The sequence below is a fragment of the Leopardus geoffroyi genome, chromosome E1 (genome assembly GCF_018350155.1).
Source record: "Leopardus geoffroyi isolate Oge1 chromosome E1, O.geoffroyi_Oge1_pat1.0, whole genome shotgun sequence".
Classification (NCBI taxonomy): Eukaryota; Metazoa; Chordata; class Mammalia; order Carnivora; family Felidae; genus Leopardus; species Leopardus geoffroyi.
Genome location: NC_059330.1, coordinates 10,053,485 through 10,079,526, shown reverse-complemented (window position 1 = coordinate 10,079,526; position 26,042 = coordinate 10,053,485). Strand labels below are relative to the sequence as shown.

Here is a 26,042-nt window from a genome sequence, read left to right as displayed (position 1 = left end):
AGCTGTTGGAGATCACTGTGGATAAATTCTTCTTTGATACTACACTCAAATGTGACAGTGGTAGTTTCTTAACGGTAAGTTAGAATGGTAGAAGTGCAAACCCTATCAGTGAACTTGTCTGTTATATTAAAATCCAATGGTGTATCTCCCATGTTAGGAGACCTTTTACTCATGATTTTATTACATCATATATACATATTTTTAAACTTTTTAAAGGCTTATTTATTAATTTTTGAGAGAGAGCGAGAGAACAGGGCAGGGGCAGAGAGAGAGGGAGACAGAGAATCCCAAGCAGGCTCCACACTGTCAGCACAGAGCCCAATGTGGGCGGGGCTCAATCTCACAAACCGTGAGATCATGATACGAGCCTAAGTGAAGATTAAGTTGGATGCTTAGCCAACTGAGCCACCCAGGTGCCCCGACGTATATTTTTTGGAATATTTTGGAAAATATTGGTTCACTGACTTATGTAGACCTTCCAAATGTTGATGCCCTACATCATATAGTATAAAAAGAGAAATCACATCATTAATATCACAAACATCAGAACACTCTTTAAAGCTGTCAAAGCATAGGGTGGTGAATACGAGTTTTCCAAAATTCTAATTTTGATTGAAAAGCTCAAACTTTACCCATGGGCAAATACTGTCAGCTGTTTTCCGTGAAATGTCAGGCTTAATTCATTCATTTCCAAGAAAATATCTGGCAAATACCCAAGCCTGTAACCATAGTCATTCTTTGGAGTAAAAATGGTATTCCATTAAATAAGCAGCTAATTGAGCTCACAAAAACAAAGCCATACACCCATGTTGTGATGGGCTCTAGGTTTTGTACAGAAGTGCACACCTGAAACTAATACTACACTGTCAGTTAACGAACTGGACTTTAAAAACTTAAAAATAAAATAGAAACATTTACATCTTAAAAAATACATGCACCAAAGAGTTTAGATTTAATAAAGTTAATTATCTACTTCCCCAAAGACATCTTTCAGTAAAAGCGGCACTTAGTTTTATTGGGAGTAGGTAGCAGCACAAAATGACGATTTGTACAATCTGGCCCAAGGCCAGCAGGTTTTCCCACAATTGCCTTTGCACCATCACTACAAAGGTCAACACAGTGAAAAAGACAAATAACATCTCAGAATTACTGTGGAAACAGTTTGGACTACATGCAACCTGTTGAAAAATTCTCGGGGACTCTATGGGTGTGCAAACCATACTTTGAGAACCCCTGGGTTAACAGAATAAATTTTTTTTTAACAATAGATTATTATTCCTATTTTTACAGGAAAAAAAAAACCTTATGTACAAAAATTTTAAATGACTTATTTGAGTTAAGAAAGTGCTGGGGTGAGGGTGAGGCCAGGGAGAAGCAAAAACAGTTTTTGTATGTGATTGAAGTTGTTATCAGCTTAAAATAGATCTATAGCTATAAGATCTTTTATGTAAGTCCTATGGTGACCACAATAAAAATATCTACAGAAGATATGCAAAAGAATGAGAAAGAAATCTTAAGTGTGTCACTACATAAAAACAAGGAAACACAAAGGAAGACAGCAAGAAATGAAAAGAGGGAAAAAACCTAAAAGCCACTCACAAAAACAAGACAAAATGGCAACAGTAAATCCTACCCTATCAATAATTACTTTAAATGTACATGGATTAAATTCCCCAAAGACAAAGGCTGAATTTTTTTTTTTAAATAATAAAGATCCCACTACATGCTGCCTACAAGAGACTCACTTTAAATTTTAGTTTTGAGAGAGAGACAGACAGAGAGACAGAGAGACAGAGAGACAGAGCATGAGCAGGGGAGGGGCAAAAAGAGGGAGACAGAACCAAAGCAGACTCTTGGCTCTGAGCTGTGAGTACAGAACCCGAAGGGGTGCTCGAGCTCACGGTTCGTCAGATCATGACCTGGGCCAAAGTCAGACGCCTTACCGACTAAGCCACCCAGGAAACCCAAGAGACTCACTTTAGATTTAAGGACACACATAGGCTCAAAGTGAAGGGACGGAAAAGATACTCCATGCAAATAGTAACCAGAAGACAGCAGGAGGAAGGGGACTAAACTTATATCAGACAAAAATAGACTTTATGCCAAAAACTGTCATAAGAGACAATGATAAAAGGGTCAATCCACCTAGAAGATATAACAATTATAAACACATCTCTGTATTTATTCTGATGTACCTAACATCAGAGCATCTAAATATTAAATCAACCACTGGCAGAAGTGAAGGAAGAAATAAACACTAATACAATAATAGAAGATGTCAATACCACATTTTCAAAAATAGATACAGAATATCCAGACAGAAAACCGGAAGGAAACAGAGGACTCAAACACCACCACAGACCAAAAGGACCTAACAGACATACACAGAACATTCCACCTTACAGCAGCAGAAGGGAATACACACTCTTCTTAACACATTCAGATCATTCTCTAGGACAGATTACATGTTAAGTCAAAAACAGGTTTTAGATTTAAGACAGAAATCATAACAAGTATGTTTTCCAACAGCAATGGAATAAACCCAGAAATCAAAAGCAAAAAGAAAACTGGAAAATTCAGAAATATGTGGAAATTAAACAATATATACTCTTGAACAATGAATGAGTTGAAAAATACATCAGGAAATTTAAAAAATATCTGGAGACAGGGGTACCTGGCTGACTCAGTCAGCAGAGCATGCAACTTTTGAAGTTGGGATGGTGAGTTCAAGCCTCACACTGGGCATAGAGCCTACTTAAAAAAAAAAAAAAAATCCTGAGACAAATGAAAACACAACATACTAAAATGGGATACAGTAAAACCAGTATCCAGAGGGACATTTATAATTATAAATGCTTACATTAAGAAAGTAGAGGGGCGCCTGGGTGGCTCAGTCGGTTAAGCGGCCGACTTCGGCTCAGGTCATGATCTCACGGTCTGTGAGTTCGAGCCCCGCGTCAGGCTCTGTGCTGACAGCTCAGAGCCTGGAGCCTGTTTCAGATTCTGTGTCTCCCTCTCTCTGACCCTCCCCCGTTCATGCTCTGTTTCTCTCTGTCTCAAAAATAAATAAACGTTAAAAAAATTAAAAAAAAAAAAAAAAAAGAAAGTAGAAAGATGTCAAAGAACATCTTTACAGAACTTTACAGAAGAAACTAGAAATAACAAATTAAGCCCAAAGTTAGAAGGGAGGAATAACAATTAGAGCAAAAATAAGTAAAATACAGAATAGATAAACAATAGAAAAATCAAGAAGAGTTGTTTTTTAAATATTTTTATTAAAAAAAATTTTTTTTAAACATCTGTTTATTATTGAGAGACAGAGACAGAGCATGAGCACGGGAGTGGCAGAGCAAGAGGGAGACACAGAATCTAAAGCAGGCTCCAGGCTCCAGCTGCCGGCACAGAGCCCGACGTGGGGCTCGAACTTGCAAACTGTGAGATCACGACCCGAGCCGAAGCTGGGATGCTTAACCGACTGAGCCACCCAGGTGCCCCAAAGAGTTGGTTTTTTAAAAAGATCAACCAAATTCACCAACTTTTAGCAGACCAAAATAAAAAGACAACTCAAATAAAATAAAAAAGGAGATATAACAACTGATGCCACAGAGATAAAAGTTTTAAGACACTATTATGAACAATTATATACCAACAAACTAGATATATGCCAACAATCTAGAAGACACAGGTAAACTTCTAGAAACATACAACCTACTAACACTGAATCATCAAGAAACAGAAATTGAACACATCTATAATTTGTGAGGAGACTAAATCAGTAACCAAAACTCTTCCAACAAAGAAAATCCCAGGAGAAGATGGCTTCACTGGTGAATTGTACCAAACATTTAAAGAACTAACACTAATCCTTTTCAAACTCTTTCCAAAAAAATTAAAAAAGAAAGAACATTTCCAAACTCATTTTATGAGGCCAGCATTACCCTAATACCAAAACCAAAGACACCATAAGAAAACTACAGAACAATATCCCTGATGAACACAAATGCAAAAACCCTCAACAAAATACTAGCAAACAGAATTCAACAGTACATTAAAGCATCACACACTATGACCAAGTGGAATTCATCCCTGGAGTACAAGGACAGTTCAACATATAGAAATCAATTCTAGTGATACATACTTCAACAAACTGAAGGATAAACATCATATGACCTACTCAATAGATGCAGAAGAAGCATTTAACAAAATTCAACACTTTCATGATTTAAAAGTTTCAACACACTAGGAACAAAAAAAAAAAAAGGAAATGATCTCAACATAATAAAGGCCACACATGAAAAATTCACAGCTAATACTATACTCAGTTGTGGAAAACTGAAAGCTTCTCCTCTAATATCAGCAACAAAGCAAGGATGCCCACTTTTCACACCTCTATTCAACATAGTATTAGAAATCTAACCAAGGTTATTGGGATAGGGGGAAAACAAAGGGCCTCCAAATTGGAAAGAATGAAGTTAAATACCTCTATTTGCAGATGACTTAATGTTACATGTAGAAAACCCTGATGCGCCTGGGTGGCTCAGTCGGTTAAGCATCTGACTCTTGATTTCAGCTCAGGTCATGATCTCACAATTCATGAGTTCAAGTCCCACATTGGGTTGTGTGCTGACAGTGCAGAGCCTACTTGGTATCCCCTATGTCCCTCTCTCTCTGCCCCTCTTCTGCTTGTGCTCTCGTTCTCTCTCTCTCTCAAAATAAATAAACTTAAAAAAAAAAGACACAAAAATTAGAAAAAAAACCTGACAGATTTAATTCAGAGTTATAGGATACAAAAATCAACATGCAAAAATTAGTTGCATTTCGGGGTGCTTGGGTGGCTCAGTTAGTTAAATGTCCAACTTCGGCTCAAGTCATGATCTCATGGTTCACAGGTTCTAGCCCTGTGTCAGGCTCTGTGCAGACAGCTCAGAACCTGAAACCTGCTTCAGATTCTGTGTCTCCCTCTCTCTCTGACCCTCCCCTGCTTGTGCTCTGTCTCTCATTCTCTCTAAAATAAGTAAAAACCAATTTTAAAAAATTAAAAAAAAAAATTAGTTGCATTTCTGTATACTAACAACAAACTATCCTATCCAAAAAGGAAATTAAGCAAATAATCCCACTTACAATAGCATCACAAAGAATAAAATACTTAGGAATAAATTTAACCAAGGAAGTGAAAGATCCGTACACTTATAACTGTAACACACTGCTGAAAGAAATTAAAGAGGACACAAATAAATGGAAAATCATCTTGTGTTCATGCAATGGAAGCCTTAATATTGTTAAGATGTCACTACCCAAAAATGATCAACAGACTCAACTCAATTCCTATCAACATCTCAAAGGTATTTTTTCAGAAATAGAAAAAACAATTCTAAAATTCATAAAGAACTACAAAGGACCTGAATAGCCAAAAACAACCTTGAGTAAAAAGAACAAAGCTAAAGGCATCACACGTCCTGATTTCAAACTATATTAGGAAACTACAATAATGAAAACAGTATGGTACTGACATAGAGACAGACATACAGATCAAGAGAACAGAACCACAATGAGATACCATCTCATACGTGTGAGGATGACCATAATAATAACAAAAAGAAAACACAACACGTTAACAAATGTTGGTGAGATGTGGAGGAATTGGGAGAACTGGAGTCCACATATACTGTTGGTGGGAATGTAAAATGGTGTAGTTACTATGGAAAACAGCATGGAGCATCCTCAAAAAATTAAAAACTGAACTCTTTTATGATCCAGCAATGCCACTTCTGGGTATTTATCTAAAAAAATTGAAATCAGGATCTTGAAGAGATAATTGTACTCCCATGTCACTGCAGGATTATTCACAATTGCCAAGACATAAAAACAACCAAAGGTTCATGGATGCATAAATGTATAAACAAAATGTGGTATATACATTCAATGGAAGACTGTTCAGCCATAAAAAAAAAAAAAAAAAAAAGGAAAACCTAACTTATGTAACAACATAAATGAACCTTAAAAGCATAATGCTAAATAAAATAAGTCAGTCACAGAAGGACAAATACTGCAAGATCCCACTTATATGTGGTATCTAATATAGTCAAACTCAGAGAAGCGGAAAATAGAACTGTAGCTGTTAGAAGCTGGAAGGGGAGACATAGAGAGTTGCGATTAACAGGTATAAAGTTTCAGTTACCCAAGGTGAATACGTTCTGGAGATCTGCTATACGCCATTGTATGTATAGTTAAAAATATTGTACTATACACTTAAGAATTTGTTAAGAGGGTAGAGTTCATGGATCTCGTTTACCACAACAGAGAAAGAAAAAAGAATTCATGGAAAAAAGAGAAAGTCCCATTGTTAGGACAAAAGTTCAGGTATGACTCATGATCAGTACTGTGTCTAATGTAGAGAGCTATAAAAAGGTACGTTTTGGGGAAGGGAAGTTGTGCTTGTTTTTTCTCTACATTAATTAATTAATCCTCTCTACACCCAGGGCCTTGAAGAAAGGTATCAATTGTGAAGATTCAGGGGGACTGTTTTGCCTTTAACCAGATCTAACATAATCCAAGCTAATTCCACTCTCTCAACAGATGTTTATTGTATAGCCACTATGAGCAAATTATTAATCAGAACAAAGACACTAGTTTTGAAGCAAATGCCTATCAAAAAGCCTACAAATCAGAACCTGTGTTGTTTCTCAGTTTTTGCTTTTCCACCAACTAAAAACAGCTGCCAATCCCAGACAAATACTGTAAGATGTTGTACAGACGTTAATGCACATTTTTGAGGGGATTAAAACTAACTGAAAGAAGTTTTGATACCTTTAAATAAAATATTAACTATATTTCATTTCAGAAACACAGAATGAAGTTACACCCTTCTTTTGGATCAGAAAAATTCAGTTTTAAGAATAAAAGGACATTAACATATTTTAAACATTTTAATAAATTAATAAATGAAACAGTTTTAACTCAATAAATGCTTGGCTAAGCAAAGATAAATGCTTTGGTTCAATTTCTAAAATACTCTTAATAAAAGAACAAAGGAACATAGAAATGCTTAAAACATCTGCTTTTTAAAAATATACTTTTTAGGAACCCATGAGGACAGATTACTGGAAGTAAAGAACTTTCCTTCAATTATTTGAGTGATGTTCAAAACTCCATTACTCACTTTAGTATTTCACTAAGAAGTTTTCAATTTTTAAAAAAATGGCTATTTATTTTGAGAGATAAAGAGGGAGAGAGACAGCAAGCACTCAAGCACAGGAGGGGTGGGAGGGTGGGCGTAGAGAGACAATCCCAAGCAGGCTTCACTGTCAGCACAGAGTCAGACTTGAGGTTCGAACCCACAAACTGTGAGATCATAACCTGAGCAGAGATCAAGAACCAGACGCTTAACCAACTGAGCCACCCTGGCACCCTTAGTGTCTACTTAAATGCAAGTACAAAACACCAGTATATTCTAAAGAAGTTACTCGGAAGAAATTACACATCAATTCTGAATTCTTAGTATAATCACTCTTTAGTTATAAAAGCAATAGGCCATTACAAATTCCTTTACAGTCACCTTGTGAAGCTCAAGAAGTTTTTTTTTTTTTTTTTAATTTTTTTTTCAACGTTTATTTATTTTTGGGACAGAGAGAGACAGAGCATGAACGGGGGAGGGGCAGAGAGAGAGGGAGACACAGAATCGGAAACAGGCTCCAGGCTCTGAGCCATCAGCCCAGAGCCTGACGCGGGGTTCGAACTCACGGACCACGAAATCGTGACCTGGCTGAAGTCGGACGCTTAACCGACTGTGCCACCCAGGCGCCCCAAGAAGTTTTAATACAATGAAAATGATTACAACAGAAACCTTAGAGGCAGGTGTTAGACCATCATCTTCTTAATATATTTGCGTTTTAAGGGGAAAACAGAAAATCTATATAGGATACTCATTCTTTGATTTGCTCTGAAATCCTAAGGACTGGGTCAAGATGAAATAAGCACACCTCACCCACCCCACAGGATGCAGCTAAAAACACTAGACAAATGTATCTGAAGACCTGGAAATGGTAGCAGGCAGACAGAAAGGAAACCAGGACTCAAAGTGCCACCAGAGCAGAGCCAAGTGTCCCGCTTTGTTTCTCCAGTATCTCCTGGCCTGGACTCCAAAGCTGAAACTGCACAAGGACGCACAAAGAAAAAGCTCCAGAGAAGCCCTCTATTTCTGGTCTAAGGAGCACGAAGGGGTTTCATATGGATAGCAGAGAGTGAGGGAAATCTCCTGGGCTTTCTTTCACTCCAGTCTCCATCCCCAGGCAATGGCAGCAGCACTCAGGCAGGCTCCAAAAGCTCTCCAAACTCTGTCCTTTGACAGAGAAACCGTAGTCCCAGTAAGAAGAGGAGAATCCCTATTTCTTTTATCCACTGTCCTCTGGCTGCTTGGCCACAGAAGCTGACATAGTGGTAGAAAGTGAAGCCCCAACTTTCTAGCCAAACAACCAGGAAGGTAGGGTCCCCTAGGCACCAGAAACTGCTAGGGAAACAGCAGAAAAGAAGAAGGCCTGTGAAAAGCATATCAAGTTGTGTGTGTACTCCTGGGCTCACACATGAACTGGGCATGCATGGACTTGACTATAACAGCATACCAATGGGTGTGAGAACTAAACTATGACCTTTCCACTGGACAGGTCTCAGACTGGACCCTAGCAGGCATAGATACAAATACAATCCAAAACTGAATGGACTCTAGAACCACAGCCTACAGAATGCTAGTTGGAACTTGGCTGAACCTAACCAGGTGAATTTCTTGCTAAAACAAAAATTCAACATTCTTCACAGGATCTAAACATGATCCAGAATCATGCAAGTCAAACTGTCCTTAATACAATCCAAAATTAACTGCCATACAAAACCCCAGAAAATCCCATTATCTCACAAGTGAAAAGACAAGCAAGATGATACAGATACACAGATGCTGGAATTACAGAAGATTTTTTTTTTATAACCATGTTCCAAGAAGTAAGGTCAAATACTCTTGAAACAAACAGAAAGACAGCCTCTGCAGAGAAAAAGATTAAAAAAAAAAAAAAAAAAAAAGCACAAGAAGGAAGAGGAAGAGGAGGAGGAGGAGGAGGAGGAACAAATGGAAGGATGAGAACCAGAAAAAAAAATAACCTAAGGTTAAAATTCACTGGAAAGACTCAAAGCATGATGGAAATAACAGAGGAAAGAATCAGTGAATTCAAAGATACACGAATAGAAAATTTCCAAGCTGAAAAACAGGAAAACAAAAAATTAGACAAAAGCACATAGAGCCTCAAGGATCTGCAGGACAATGACAAACATACAACATTTGGGTCATTAAAATCTCAGAAGAAAGAGAAAGAAGTATGGGGCCAAAAAAAAAAAAAAAAAAAAAAAAAGTGAAAGAACAATCAATGGCTGAAAACATTCTCCTTTGAAAATCAAAAAGCTCAGTGAACCTCAGATGGGATAACCAAACTGCTGAACTTTAGAGACAGGGAAAATATCTCAAAAGCAGCTATAAAAAAGATGCTAAACATAACATAATAATGATTCCAAGACTGCAGGTTTCTCCCAGAAACCATGGAGGCCAGAGGCAGCGAAACAGCACTTTTAAAGTGGTAAGAGAAAAGAACTACCAACCTTGAATTCTCTATCAAATGAAAATTCCTTCAAAATAAAGAAACTCTTAGATGGAAAATTACTGAGAAAATTCTCTGACAGCAGTCCTGCTCTAGAAGAAACGCTAGAGGGATCTTTGAGATGCTGGTGAAATAACAGAAATAACTGAACTTCAGGAATGAAGGAACAGCAACGATATGGCAAATACCGGGCTTACACGTAACAGACAATTCTTTTTTTAAGTTCTGTAAGTTGTGTCCAACAGTTGAAAGCCAAATTCCCAACACCGTCTGATGGGATTTTCAACAAAAGTGGATGACACTACACCACATGAGTGGGGAGACAAAGGGACCTACATGGCCCACTTGATGTAATAAAATGATAATTTTAGGGGCACCTGGGTGGCTCACTTGGTTGAGTGACCGACTTCGGCTCAGGTCATGATCTCACAGTCCGTGGGTTTGAGCCCCGCATCGGGCTCTGTGCTGACAGCTCAGAACCTGGAACTTGCTTCAGATTCTGTGTCTCCCTCTTTCTCTGCCCTCTCCCACTCATGCTCTGTCTCTGTCTCTCTCTCTCAAAAATGAATAAACATTAAAAAAAAATTTTTTTAAAAGATAATTTTACATGGACTGCGTATGTATGATGGTATGTATACTGCAATCCCTAGAGAAACCACTAAAAACCTATACAAGGAGATATAATCAAGAACTAAATAGATAAACTCTTAAAAAAATTCAAAGAATCCAAAAGAAAAAAGAATAGGAAATCCAAGGATGGGAACAAACAGAAAAATAAAATGGGAGACATAAATTCAAACACATTAATAATTACACTTAATATAATTATATATGTTAAATTAATAAGTATTGGCAATTACATTTACATATTAAAAGGTAAATAATCACGTTGTAATTAACTACACTTAATATAAAGAACTACACTACAACTTATACTGAAATAAATTTATCAACAAAAAACCAGATTGTCAGAATGGATTAAAAAAAAAATGACCCAACTACATGCTATCAAAAGAAACTCCCTTAAAAATGATAAAGGCAAGGGGTGCCTGGGTGACTCAGTCAGTTGGGCGTCCCTTTGGCTCAGGTCAAGATCTCACAGTCTGTGAGTTCAAGCCCTACGTCAGACTCTGCACTGACAACTCAGAGCCTGGAGCCTACTTCAGATTCTGTCTCCTTCTCTCTCTTACCCTCCCCCACTCACACTCTGTGTGTGTGTGTGTGTGTGTGTGTCTCTCTCTCTCAAAAATAAAATAAAAACATTAAAAAAACTGATAAAGGCAAGTCAAAAGTAAAGCCAAACAAAAAGATGTACCATGAACTGCAGTGGCTATATAAGTCAGACAGAAGAGATTTCTGACCTTAGAACAAGTGAAGTTACCACAGATAAAGAGGAACATTACAAAATGGTAGGATCGATTTAACAAGAAGATTCAATGATTCTAAATAGGTACAAACCTAACAACGGAGCCTCAAAATACATGCAAAAACAGAACTGAAAGCACAATTGGAAAAATCCACAACTATGCTCAGACTTCAACACTCCTCTCTCAGTAACAGATATAAAAAACATAAAAGTACTGGCAATGATACAGAAAAACTGAACACCATCATCAACCAACTCCATCGAATTGACATTTATAGAAAACTATCAAACAGCAGTATGTTCTTTTCATTGTATGTGAGTTATTCACCAAGATAAACCATATCCTAGGCTATTTAAAATTTTTAACAAATTTAGGGGCACTTGGATGGCTCGGTTGAGCATCTGACTTCGGCTCAGGTCATGATCTCACAGCTCATGAGTTCGAGCCCTGCGTCGGGCTCTGTGCTGACAGCTCAGAGCCTGGAGCCTGCTACGGATTCTGTGTCTCCCTCTCTCTCTGCCCCTCCCCTGATCGCTCTCTGTCTCTCTCTCAAAATAAACATTAAAAAATGTTTTAATAAAAAAATTTTTAACAAATTTAAAAGAATTGAAATAATTCAAAGTATGTTTTCTAACCATGATATAATTACACGGGAAGTCAGTAACAAAAAGATCACAGATAAAATTCTTCAAACACCTGAAAATTAAACAACATATTTCTAAATAATCATGGGCAAAAGAGTAAGACTCCAGAGAAATTAGGCATTTTATTTTTATTTAATTCAAAGTATCAGAATTTGTGGGGTGTAGATAAAACAGTGATTGGAAGGAAATTTATAGCATTACATGCTTCTCTTAAAATACAAAGGTCTCTGGGTGGCCTGGGTGGCTCAGTCGGTTAAGTGTCTGACTCTTGATTTCCACCCAGGTCATGATCCCAGAGTTGTGGGATCAAGCCCCGCATAGGGCTCTGTACTGACAGCGCAGAGCCTGTTTGGGATTCTCTCTCTCCCTCTCTCTCTCTGCCCCCTCCTGCTTGCATGCCCACGCATGTGAGCAAGCTCTCTCTTTCTCAAAATAAAGAAATAAGCTTAAAAAAAAAAAAAAAGGTCTCTTGGGGCACCTGGCTGGCTCAGTCACTAGAGTATGCGACTCTTGATATCAGTCAGGGTTATGAGTTTGAGCCCCACACTGGGTGCAGAGATTACTTAAAAAAATAAAATCTTTCAAAAAATTTTTAAAAAAAAGGTCTCAAATAAACGATATAAGTTTCTATCTTAAGAAATGAGAAAAAGTAAATCTAAAGCAAGCATGAGAAGGGGCTCCTGGGTGGCTCAGTTGGTGGGGCAACTGACTTTGGCTCAGGTCATGATCTCACGGTTTGTGAGTTTGAGCCCCGCATGGAGCTCTGTGCTGACAGCTCAGAGCCTGGAGCTACTTCAGATTCTGTGTCTTCCTCTCTCTCCACACCTCCCTCACTTGTGCTCGCTCTCTCTCTCTCTCTCTCTCTCTCTCTCAAAAATAAACATTAAAAAAAAATTTAAAGCAAGCAGGAGGAAAGAATTAACACATAGCAGAAAAATCCATAAAATTGAAAAGAGAAAAACAGATAAAAAAATCAATTGTAAATCAAAAGCTGGTTCTTTAAAATTAGATAGTATGAGGTCTCCAAGTTTGTTTTTTCTTTTTCAAAATTGTTCTGTCTATTCTAGTTTTTTTTTCCCCTAAATATAATCTTCAGCACAATCTTGTCTATATCTATAAGAAATCCTGGTAGGGGTGCCTGGGTGACTCCGTTGGTTAAGCATCCAGCTTTCCACAGCTTGCCCCCTATGTATGCTGGCAAAGAAGAAAGAAGACACAATTACCAATATCAGCAATGAAAAAGGGGTATTACTACAAACTTGAGACTAAAAAAGAAAGTAAGGGAATCCTAGATAATTACATGCCCATAAATTCAACAATTTAATGAAAATAACAATTCCTTCAAAGCTGCAAAGTACTAACATTCCCTCAAGAAGAAAGAGATAACCTGAATAGTCCTAGATCTATTAAAGAAACGGAATTTATAGTTTGAAACACTCTGAAAAAACACACAAAAAAACCCCCAACAATTCTATATGATCTTTTCCAGAAAACAGAAGTGGTGGGAAAACGTCCCAACTCATTTTTGGGGGCCAACATTACATTGATACTAAAATCAGACAAAAGCAGTACAAGAAAACTACAGACCAAATCCATCATAAACGTAAATGCAAAAATGACCAACAAAATTTAGAAAATCAAATCTAGCAACATATGAGAATAAAACACACCACACAACCAAATGGCACTAAACCTGGGAATGCAAGGTTATTCAAACTTTCAAAAATCAATCAATATAACCCATCACATTTACAGACAAAGAAAGGAAAACTACATGGTCCTATCAAACGACACAGACAAAACATGTGACAAAATTCAACACCATTCATGATTCAAACAACTCTCAAGAAACCACTAAGAGAAGCAGACTTCCATGAACCTATAAAGAGCCTTTATAAAAAACTCATGGTTAACCTCATACTTCATGGTGAAAGACTAAATGCTTTCCCTCCAAGATCAGGAACAAGAATATTCATTCTCACCACTCCTAATCAACACAATACAGCAAGTCCTAGCTTAGTGCAATAAGGCAACGGGAAAAGAAAAAAAAAAAAAAGATCAGAAAGCAAGAAGTAACTGTCCTTATTCACAAACAACAACAATGTAGAAAATCCCAAGTAATCTACAGAAAAACTACTAGAAGTAGTGAGTTTCATAAGGTCACAGAATAGGTTAACATATAAAAGTCAATCATATTTCTATATACTAGCAATAAAAAATTAGAAACAGAAATTTTTTAAAATAGCATTCACGGGGCACCTGGATGGCTCAGTTGATTGAGTATCTGACTTCAGCTCAGGTCATGATCTAATGGTTCATGAGTTCAAGCCCTGCATTTGGCTATCTGCTGTCAGCACAGAGCCCGCTTCAGATCCTCTGTCTTTCTCTCTGCCCCTACCCCACTCACACTCTCTCAAAAAGAAATAAAAACATTAAAAACAAAATTGCACTCACAATAGCACCAAAAAGAAATACTTAGATATAAGTTTAAAAAAATATATGAAGGATGTGTACACTGAGGACTACATATTGCTGATAAATAAATAAGATACCTAAGTAAATAAAAACATTCTCCATGTTCATGTATTCTAAGACTTGATACAGTTAAGATGTAAATTCTTATCAAACTGACCTAAGGATTGAATGCAGTTCCAATAAAAACTCCATCAGGATTTCTTTTCTTTTCTTTAATGTTTATTTATTTTTGACAGGGGGTGGGAGAGACAGAGTGCAAGTGCGGGAGGGGCAGAGAGTGAGGGAGACACCGAATCCGAAGTAGGCTCCAGGCTCTGAGTTGTCAGCACAGAGACCCACACGGGGCTTGAACCCACCAACTGTGAGATCATGATCTGTGGAAAGCTGGATGCTTAACCGACGGAGTCACCCAGGCACCCCTACCAGGATTTCTTATAGATGTAGACAAGATTGTGCTAAAGATTATATTTAGGGGGAAAAAAAAAACTAGAATAGACAGAACAATTTTGAAAAAGAAAAAACAAACTTGGAGACCTCACACTATCTAATTTTAAGACTTACTGTAAAGCTACAGTAATGAAGACAGCAGATACTGATTGGTGAAGGAACAGACACATGTATCAATGGAACAGAACAGAGTCCATAAATAGACCTACAGAAATATGGCTAAGGTACAAGGGCAAGTCAATACAGTAAGGGTAGTCTTTTCAATTAGTGGTGTTGAAACAACACCATATTCATATGCAAAAATAAAAAACAATACAAAAATATTTGACCACCTCTTACATCCTAGACAATATTAACTCAAAATAGACCATATATCTAACTGTGAAGGATGAAATCATAGTACTTTTAGAAGAACACACAAGAGAAAATCTTCATGACCGTTAATTAGGCAAAGAGTTCTCAGGGTATGACTCCAAAAGCACAATCCATAAAAGAAAAAAGTCACTAAATTAATCAAAAAGTCCTCTTGTTCTGTGAAAGACACTATTAAGAGAATGAAAAGTCAAGCTATCAACTAGGAGAAAACATTTGAAATCACATAGCCAAAACAGTTTTATACCCAGAACACACACAAAAAAAAACCTCTCAAATTCAATGTCAGTAAAACAGACAATCCAAGAAAATATGGGAGTATGTTGCTGGTGGATATGCAAAATGGTACAGCCACTCTACAAAACAGTCGGACAGTTTTTTATATAATTAAACATATACCATATAATTCAGCAAACTTACCACTTGGTATTTGCCCTAGAGAAATAAAAACTTCTGTCACACAAAAAAACGTATACATGCACAAATGTTTATAGCAGTTTTATTCATAATCATTAACAACTGGAAACAATCCAGACGTCCTTAAACTGGTGAATGGATAGTACGTACATCCATTCAATGTATATTACTTAGCAATAAAAAGCTATGAACATCTTGACAGAACATGGATAAATTTCAAGCCATTATGCTAAGTCAAAGAAGCCTATCTCAAAGGCTACATATTGTAAAAATTCATTTGTATGGCACTCCAGAAAAGGCAAAACTACAGAGTCAGATAGATCAGTGGTTGCCAAATGATGTGACAGAGGAGGGTTTAAACACAAAGGTGACAGAACTATTCTTATCCTGTGAGGACAGTTACAGGAACCTATGCATGTGTTAAAATTCATACAAATATACATCAAAAGAGATCAAATCTATTGCACTAAAATTTTTTAAACTAATGAAAAATGAAAAAACAAGTACTCTTTTAATAACTCCACTATTTCTTTCTCTCTCTCTTTTTTTTTTTTAACATTTATTTATTTTTGAGAGTGTAAGAGCGTGCGTGCAGGGGAGGGACACAGAGAGGGAAACACAGAATCGAAAGCAGGCTCCAGGATCCAAGCTGTCAGTACAGAACCTGACATGGGGCTCGAACTCACAAACCATGAGATTGTGACCTGAGCTGAAGTCAGATGCTTAACCGATTGAACCACCTAGGCGCCCCATCCTCCACTGCTATTTCTATGTTTTATTGAAATAAACTACCACCAAACCAAAAAAAAAAAAAAAAAAGAAAAAAAGAAAAGGAAGTGTATTACAATTAAACAGACTTCCATTTCCAGAAACAGGCCAGACTAGATGTTTAAAAAAATTCTTCGCGGGGCGCCTGGGTGGCGCAGTCGGTTAAGCGTCCGACTTCAGCCAGGTCACGATCTCGCGGTCCGTGAGTTCGAGCCCTGCGTCGGGCTCTGGGCTGATGGCTCAGAGCCTGGAGCCTGTTTCTGATTCTGTGTCTCCCTCTTTCTCTGCCCCTCCCCCGTTCATGCTCTGTCTCTCTCTGTCCCAAAAATAAATAAACGTTGAAAAAAAAAAAAAATTATAAAAAAAAAAAAAAATTCTTCGCAATACTAAATTTCCCACACACTAAATATCCCACCACAATAAATTTCGTGGTAAAGCAAGGGAAAACAGTGAGAGGAAGAAAACAAGGGCAAGCAATTCCTTAATCTGAAAACTGTGGGGCCAGTAATATTTTAGAATTCAGAACCTGGGCAGTTTTTATAGAGGTAATGCACTGTGTTTATAGAAACCAGGTTAATCCTCTAGCAGCATGTGGGACAACACCACATAATCAAACACATCTATGTTCCTGCAGTAAGTTCATACCAGTCCAGGTCAAGTTTCGTCCTTTGAAAAAATAACCTGGGATAGTCAAAGCTTTCTGGATTTCTAAATTGCAGATGAAGAACTGTGGAGCTGCAGGACCCAGTGCAAATCAAGATGGGCCTAAGTACAGAGGGGAAGGGCATTCACCTGGGAAAACCACCAATGTCAGGAGACTTAAGTGTGCCTTTTCAAGAGCAGTTGCCCAGGACCCAAATAGGGTAGAATTTGGGTTTTAAGTGGTAACTAAAACTAATGGATGGTACTGAAGCTGGCCCCAGATGCAGGACAAATGCAAATGCAGACACACTCTGAAATAAGCCCATTTAAACAGATCTCTCAAACAATTCCCACAGATAAAAATCCAAAAACCTATGTTCACAGTCAAAACCACTAAAATCACAAGCTACCAAGAGTGTAAATCTGAAGAAACAAACAAATACTGAATCAGATCCACAAAAACTACAGCTATTGGAATTATCAGATGATGAATATATATTTTATAAATTTAAATAGAAAATGGGCTCAAGAGTGGGATGAAGGGATAAAGGAAGAAGAAACTAAAAAATGATGAGGCAAATTTGAATTGTAAAATTTTTTTCTAGAAATAAAAAATTCAGTTAACTTTTAAATAAGAATAACATTAAAAAATTATTCAACAGCAGATTAGACAGACCCATATTGAGACAATCAATGAACTAAATAAAAAACAGATCTGAAGAAAACACCACCAATGTGGAAAAGTTACCTACCATAGATTTCAACTCTAGGATATTCTGGAAAAGGCAAAACTATGGAGACAGTAAAAAGATTAGTGGTTGTCAGGGATAAGCAGGTAGGAAGAGATGAATAGACAGAGTACGGAGGATTTTTTAGGACAGCGAAAATACTCTAACACCATAAATGATGGATACATGTCATTATACATTTGTTCAAACCTGTAAGAATGAACAACACCAAAAGTGAACCCTAATGTAAACTATGGACTTTGAGTGACTATAAGGTATCCAGGTAGGTTCATCAACTGCAATAAATGTTCCACTCTGGTGGGGGATGTGGATGATGGGAGAGGCCTCTGTATGTGTGGGGCAAGGGTATATGGGAAATCTCTGTACCTTCCCCTCAATTTTGCTGTGAACCTTAAACTGCTCACAAAAAATAAAGTCTTACTAGAGGGGGGGGAAAAAAATAAAGAAAAAGCAAACAAAGAAAAGCCAAGAAAGAAATCACCTAGCCCTGTAAGAAACAAAGAACAGATAAGATTAAAAAAGGGGAAAAACTTGGAGGCTGTCTAATCAGAATTCTAGAAGGTAAAAACTGAAAAATTCAGAGGGTGTAACTCCCAAATGGACAGAGAAGAAATCAAGAGAGAGGTGCTATTGTTGAAATGCCTGGACTTTAACTTTAGCTCCACCCTCTCCCCTCCCCTCATTCTATAACCCGAGGCAAGTTCCTTTACTTTCCTAAGTCATGATTTTCTCATGTGTAGAACAGGCTAAGGATGGCGATCTCATAGAGGTGTTGGAATTAAGTGAAATTCAAGGGCAGCACTTGACACAGAACCCAACAGAGGTCACCGGTTGGCAATCAACAAATAATCGCATCTACAAAGTTCATTAAAATGGCAGTAAATTAAGAATAAGATGAGGATGAAATAAGCATTTCTGGGTTAATGATTTGATTTCAAACTCTGTGGAAGGGAAAGGCAGGACACTTAACCCTTCCTCACTGGTTAATTCTGCAAATATCCGTCTTAGAGGATCCAATCCTGTAGGTATCCCTGCTGTTCCTTTTTTATATGCCAAGCCTATTCAGGACACTCTCCATCCAAATCCTTCCAAATCTGCAAGTGGGTGTGAAGAGAAAAGAAACCTTTTCCAGTCCTAGCCTCAGCAATCAGACAACAAAAAGAAATCAAAGGCATCTAAATCGGCAAGGAGGAAGTCAACGTTCACTCTTCGCAGACAACATGATATTCTATGTGGAAAACCCAAAAGACTTCACCAAAAAACTGCTGGAACTGATACAGGAACTCAGCAAAGTCACAGAATATAAAATCAATGTACAGAAATCAGTTGCATTTCTATATACACACTAATAATGAACCAGCAGAAAGAGGAATCAAGGAATCAATCCCATTTACAATTGCACCAAAAACCATAAAATACCTAGGAATAAACCTAACCAAAAATGTGAAAAATCTATACACTGAAAACTATAAAAAGCTTATGAAAAGAAACTGAAGAAGACACACAAAAAAATGGAAAAACATTCCATGCTCATGGATTGGAAGAACAAATATTGTTAAAATGCCAATTACTACCCAAAGCAATCTACACATTCAATGCAATCCCTATCAGAGTAACACCAGCATTCTTCACAGAGCTAGAACAAGCAATCCTAAAATTTGTATGAAACCAGAAGAGACCCCAGATAGCCAAAGTAATCCTGAAAAAAAAACCAAAGCTGGAGGCATCACAAGCCCGGACTCCAAACTGTATTACAAAGCTGTAATCGTCAAGATCATATGGTACTGGCACAAAAACAGACACATAGATCAATGGAACAGAACAGAGAACCCAGAATGGACCCACAAATATGTGGCCAACTAATCTTTGACAGGAAAGATTATCCAATGGAAAAAAGATAGTCTCTTTAGCAAATGGTGCTGGGAAAACTGGACAGCGACGAGCAGAAGAATGACCCTGGACCACTTTCTTACACCATACACAAAAATAAACTCAAAGTGGATGAAAGACCTAAACATAAGTCATCAAAATCCTAGAGAAAACAGACAACAACTTCTTTGTCCTCAGCTGCAGCAACTTCTTACTTGACACATCTCCAGAGGCAAGGGAAACAAAAGCAAAAATGAACTATTGGGACCTCATCAAGATAAAAAGCTTCTGCACAGCAAAGGAAACAATCAACAAAACTAAAAGGTAACCAATGGAATGGGAAAGAATATTTGCAAATGACATCTCAGATAAAAGGTTAATATCCAAAAGTCTATAAAGAATTTTTCAAACTCAGCATGCACAAAAAACAAATAATCCAGTGAAGAAATGGGCAAAAGATATGAATAGACAGTTTTCCAAACAAGACATCCAGATGGCTAACAGACACATGAAAAGATGCTCAATATCACTCAGTATCAGGGAGTTCAGAGTGTTTTCCACTCTGGAAAACAGTATGGAAGTTCCTCAAAAAATTAAAATTAAAATTAAAAATACAACTACCCTATGACCCAGCACTACTAGGTATTTATCCAAAGGATACAAAAATGCTGATTCGAGGGGGCACATGCACCCCAATGATTATAGCAGCACTATTGACAACAGTCAAAGTATGGCAAGAGCCCAAATGTCCATCAACTGATAAATGGATAAAGAAGATGTGGTATATATATACAATGGAGTATCACTAGGCAATCAAAAAGAATGAAATCTTGCCATTTGTGACAACATGTATGGAACCAGAGTGTATTATGCTAAGTGAAATAAGTCAGTCAGAGAAAGACAAATATATGATTTCACTCACATAATGGAATTTAAGAAACAAAACAGATGAACAGAGGGGAAGGGAAGCGAATATAAGATAAGACAGAGGGAGACAAACCATGAGACACTTAAACACAGAGAACAAACTGAGGGCTGCTGATGGGTGAGGGAATGGGCCAAGTGGGCAAGGGGCATTAAGGAGGGCACTTATTGGGATGAGCACTGGGTGTTACATGTAAGTGATGAATCACTAAATTCTATTCCTGAACTCATTATTACATTATATGTTAACTAACCTGGATTTAAATCAATCAATCAATCAATCAATAAGAAAACGATTCCAACCCTTCTATTCCCCTCAAGTTCTACTTTGTAAACTGATTAAACAAACAAACCAAACAGGATAAAGAGAGACAAGAAAATCACATACTTACTTTTCATTAATTTTCCTGATAAGTCCTTTAGTGGTGAAGAGGGACTATTTCTACTGGCTACTAGAAGTCTGGAGGAGGATTCTTGGGTTTCCATGGAAAGTTGATGAGTTCCTGTTCTGGCCATTTCAAGATGGAGAGAATGGGCACTGTCACATTCCCGGGAAAGCAGCAAGTGATTCTGAATGTTGCTAGTTCTATTATTCACGTCAATTCCTTCTGATTGAGTCATAAGCAACTGGGCTGAGCAAGAATCCTCCAATCTCTTGTCAAGAGACTCAGTTATAAAAGACGTTGTAGTTTCGTGCTTTTTAGATGGAGAGACAGGCTCGGCCAATGAGCTCTGCTTCACTGTGTTCAGACTGTGTGCTCTTATTCGAGACCAAGTCGTAGAGTGAAAACTTTCAGCCTCTAACCAAAATTTAACCAAATGCTCCATTCTCCGAAGTTCCATGAATTGAATGAAATAAGGGAGGACAACTGTGTCATGTAAGACTTGTTCAAGAGTCTTTGAAAGACTGGATTTGGTCTCTTGAGTCTGGTAGTCCAGACAAGATCTGCCTAAAAGAAGCAAAAGATTAGCAGCTCAGTAACAAATCATTTAAGATTGACAGATAAGTCAGTCACTTTTAGCATCAGTGGTACCAAAATTCTTGAATAAAGTTTACTTCCCTAGCAATTTAAATGAATAAAGAACTAAAAACTCTATAGTTCTGGCCTCTAAACAAGCAAAGAAACAACTGTCCAAAACTTATTCAATCCATCAAAAAGCTCTTTGTAACTCAAGTATTATCTCTTTTAATGGCAGTTCAGACCATGTAAATTCTTAAAAAAACAAAAACAAAACAAAAACTTATGATACTAGTCTCAGAGAAAGGAAAAAAGGCCAATAAAAATATGAAAATATATTCAATCTAGTTAAAAATCCCAGAAAAGCAAATTAATACAAGGTCACATTTTTGTCTGTCAAACTGGAAGATGTTGTTTCAAAAAGTAACAATTAACAAAGGCAAAGAAAAAACAGGCCAACACTGTCACCCACTGATGATGAGAAGAAAAGATGGGAAAACCTTTTTGAAGGAGCACTCAGTAACAGACAGCAAAGCTTTAGAAATCTCCATGATTTTCAATCTAGTAACTCCACTTCTAGGAACTTTTCCTGAGGAAAATTGTGGATGTGTGGATATAGCTAGAAAAATGTTACCAACTCTCAGCACTGATTACAACAGAATAAAGAACAGTTCTTGGAGATTAGCTTGAAAAATAAAATTAAATAAAACTTAATAAAAATATGTTCATTTTACATTAGACTAAATTTAGGTTATGATTCTAACCACAAACTAGTTATTAAACAAAAAATTTAAAAACATTTTTTACATTCACAGCAGTGGCACATTGAGGTTCATTTTCATAAAATTAACAAGGGCTTCATCAATTTTTCAAAAGGGCTTTTCTTAATCCTTTGATATTCAAATCATTTTCTTTTGAATCTCTCTGCAAATCATCCTTGCTGGCGGTCTCATTTTCAATGTTAACTAGGGCATCTTGGTCAACATCACTTTCACGAACTTCAGAAAATCCTGACCCTTTACAAGACTTACAATATTTTATTTTTTTTAAGTTTATTTAACTAATTTTGAGAGAGAGAGAGAGAGAGAGAGAGCAGGGGAGGGGCAGAGTGAGGGAGAGAGAATCCCAAGCAGGCTCCGCGCTGTCAGCACAGAGCCCAATGCAGGGTTCGAACTCAACAGTGAGATCATGACTTGAGCTGAAACCAAGAGTTGGAGCCATGCAGGCGCCCCTAGAATTACAATTTTTTAAATTAAACTTCTAAAAAAATTTTTAATGTTTGCTTATTTTTGAGAGAGAGAGAGAGAGAGAGAGAGAGAGAGAGACAGAGCGGGTGCGGGAGTGGGTCAGAGAGAGGAGGAGACAAAGAATCCAAAGCAGGCTCCAGGCTCTGTGCTGTCAGCACAGAGCCCAATGCAGGGCTCGAACTCACAAACCGTGAGCTCATAACCTGAGCTGAAGTCGGACAGTCAACCGACTGAGCCACCCAGGCACCCCTAAATTAAACTTTTAATTTTGAGATAATGGTAAATTCAAAAAAAAGTGTAAGACACAATATAGAGATCCCATGTACCCCTTACCCAGGTTCCCCTATGGTAACATCTTACAAAACTACAGTACAGTATCCCACCAAGGTACTGACATTGCTACAATCCACCAATCTTACTCAGATTTCCCATTTTACCTGTACTCACTCATGTACTTTGTTCTATGCAATTTTATCACATGTAACCACCAAGATACTCAACAGTTCCAATGCTACATGGATCCCTCATATGGCCTTTTATAACCACCTCTTCTGTTCCTAACCTCTGGCAAACACTACTGTGTTCTTCATTTCTCTAATTTTGTCATTTCAAGAATATTATACAGAGGCGCCTGGGTGGTTCAGTCAGATCCTCTGCCCCCGCCTCTGCCCCTGCCCACTTATGCACACATGCTCTCTCAAAAATAAATTTTTAAAAATCATTTATAAAAAGAATATTATACAGATGGAATCATACTACACAAATATAACATTTTGGGACTGGCTTTTGACTCTCAGCCTAACTCCCCTGAGATTCATCCAAGTTGTTAGGTATATCAATAGTCTGCTCTTTTTTGTTGCTGAGTAGTATTCTGTGGCATGGATGTATCAGTTTATTCAACCACATTCACTCACCTGTGGAAAGACAGTCAGTTTTTGGCTTTTAAGCTGCTATGAACATTGGTATATAGGTTTTTTATGTGAATGTAAGTTTCCACTTCTCTGGGATAAATGCTGAGTGAAACTGATGGGTCATATGGTAACTGCATATTCAGCTTTATAAGAAACTGCCAATCTGTTTTCCAGAGTGGCTGTACCATTTCACATTCTCACCAGCAACACAGGAGTAATCCAGTAAAACTTACAATTTCATTTTGTGACCAACACAAATGTTGTTTGCAATGTACTGCTGAGTGTGACCCATCATAAATACTTTGGCACCTTTGAATAAACACTAATGTTAAGTGAAGATGGCAAAAGAGGGATTAATTTTATTAGACATCAATTTATTCATGGGATTGTTTTTTCAATTTATGATACCATGATATGCAATTTTTATAAGTGCAGAAATCTGGGTGACAAAAATTCAGAAAACATCAATCTCCTTATCTTTAGGGGTGGGGGACAAGGGAGAGAGAAGCTATTTTAACATAATAGGGATCCTACTACACACAGTTATGCGACCTGCTTTTTAAACTTTCACCTTAGGAGCGCCTGGGTGGCTCAGTCGGTTAAGCGTCCGACTTCAGCTCAGGTCACGATCTCACGGTCCGTGAGTTCGAGCCCTGTGTCGGGCTCTGGGCTGATGGCTCAGAGCCTGGAGCCTGTTTCCGATTCTGTGTCTCCCTCTCTCTCTGCCCCTCCCCCGTTCATGCTCTGTCTCTCTCTCTCAAAAATAAATAAACGTTAAAAAAAATTTTTTTTAACTTTCACCTTAGACATTTCTCTATGTTATCTTCAGATTTTTAAATGGCAACCCACTATTTCAAATACAGGTATACCACAACTTGACTGCTTCATTAACAGATATTTACCTTGTTCCTCGCTTTTTTGCTATCACAAACAACACACACATACTTGGATATACATCTCTTTGCATATATGTAAATATATCTGAGGGCTAGATCTTATATTTTATATTTTGATAAATACTTCCAAACTGCCTTCCAAAAAATTTTCATCAATTTATACTTCCACTAAATAGGAGTGGCCATTTCTCTTCATCCTCATTAACATTCAAATTATCAAACTTTAAATATCTGCTCGTGTGTTGGGGGAAACTTATTTAAATTTGCATTTCCCTGAGTATGCATGAAGTGAGGCATCTTTTTCATGTAATTAGTAGCCAAATATATTTCTTCTGAAAATGGCCGATTTTTCTACTGAGAATGCTTCACATTTTATACTTACAGGAACACAACAGAGTGCCATTCATTATACTTATAGCTGTTATTTTAAATACGTTTTTTCAAAGCCTGTTCCAATTGTAATTCCAGTATCCTCCAGCAAGAGTTTCACATATTACACTCAAATCCTTCCTTCTATTGGAAGTTAAAAAGTGAGTCACTTACCCAGGTCACCAAAATGAGCAGCCTCCATGTGGCTTGGCTGCTTCTTAAGTGTTGCTGTCCTGCTACTTGAGAAGGAGTCCATGTTGGCAGAAATGGCATTGATTGCAACATGACTTGGTCCTGCTGCCTCCAGCAAGGCATGATTTTTAGTGCTTTTTTGTGGGGAATGTACAGATATTGAAGCTGTAATTTTTCAAAAACAAATGGTTAAAAGTTAAACGCAATTTGATCGTCTAAAACTGTCTCATAAAAGGGCTTTAAGAGAACCTTAAAAATTAAATTTTGTAACACCTCTCTTAGGTATGCACTCAAAAATACTTAGGGGAAAGGTAAATCAATCGAGGGGCAGAAAACTGAAGGAAATGTCCTATTATTATTTAAAACTCTCAAAATATTGTGCTAAAAACGAAACTGAAAACAGAGAGCTTTGAGAATTTCTGATGATAGAAAGTACCAAAGCCAGGAAACACTGATATATGGACCCTTTTCAATTCCTTAATCCTTTTTTGTCCAAAGAACAAAAAACTAAAACAAAATAGGGGGAGAACCAGAAAATACTCTTCAGAACGCTTATATTACTTTTACCTTTTATTCTCATTTTTTTTTAAGTAGGCTCCACACCCAACATGGGGCTTGAACTCATGACCCTGAGATCAAGAGTCACATGTTCTAATGACTAAGCCAGCCAGGTGCCCCTTATTTTACTTTTTAATTGGGTAACAAATTTCTCTATTTAATAAAAAACATTTCTAATCAAGTTTCAAGCTGCTTAAACGTAAAGCACACTTAAAAAAATTCACAAATAGGGGCACCTGGGTGGCTTAGGTAAGCATCTGACTTTGGCTCAGGGCATGATCTTGCGGTTCATGAGTCTGAGCCCCGCGTCGGGTTCTGTGTTGACAGTTCAGAGCCTGGAGCCTGCTTCAGATTCTATGTCTCCTTCTCACTCTGCCCATCCCCTACTTGCGCTCTGTCTCTCTCTCTCTCTCAAAAATAAATAAACATTAAAAAACAATTTTTCTATTCACAAAATATACTTTCTTTAGTAGTCTGAAGAAAGATCCTATTGACATCAGAATAAAGAGACTAGTTACCTATTTATTAATAGGAAATAATCAACTCAATATTATAATACTGTCAAAGTAATCCTGTGACCTTGTTGCTACACAGCTGG

The 26,042-nt window shown here is 37.4% G+C and overlaps 1 protein-coding gene across 3 annotated transcripts in view; it reads right to left on the bottom strand.

Moving 5' to 3' along the window:
- AKAP10 (A-kinase anchoring protein 10) overlaps positions 1–26,042 on the bottom strand; it is a 79,137-nt gene that overhangs the window by 38,410 nt on the left and 14,685 nt on the right. For 2 of the 3 annotated variants that reach the window (XM_045487525.1, XM_045487526.1), the window contains exons 3-4: positions 24,869–25,051; positions 20,705–21,262 (exon numbers count right to left, since the gene is read on the bottom strand). In XM_045487525.1, coding sequence (XP_045343481.1) covers positions 20,705–21,262; positions 24,869–25,051 — 741 coding nt within the window. The remainder of the gene's footprint in view (positions 1–20,704; positions 21,263–24,868; positions 25,052–26,042) is intronic. The other variant, XM_045487527.1, reaches the window with a different exon arrangement.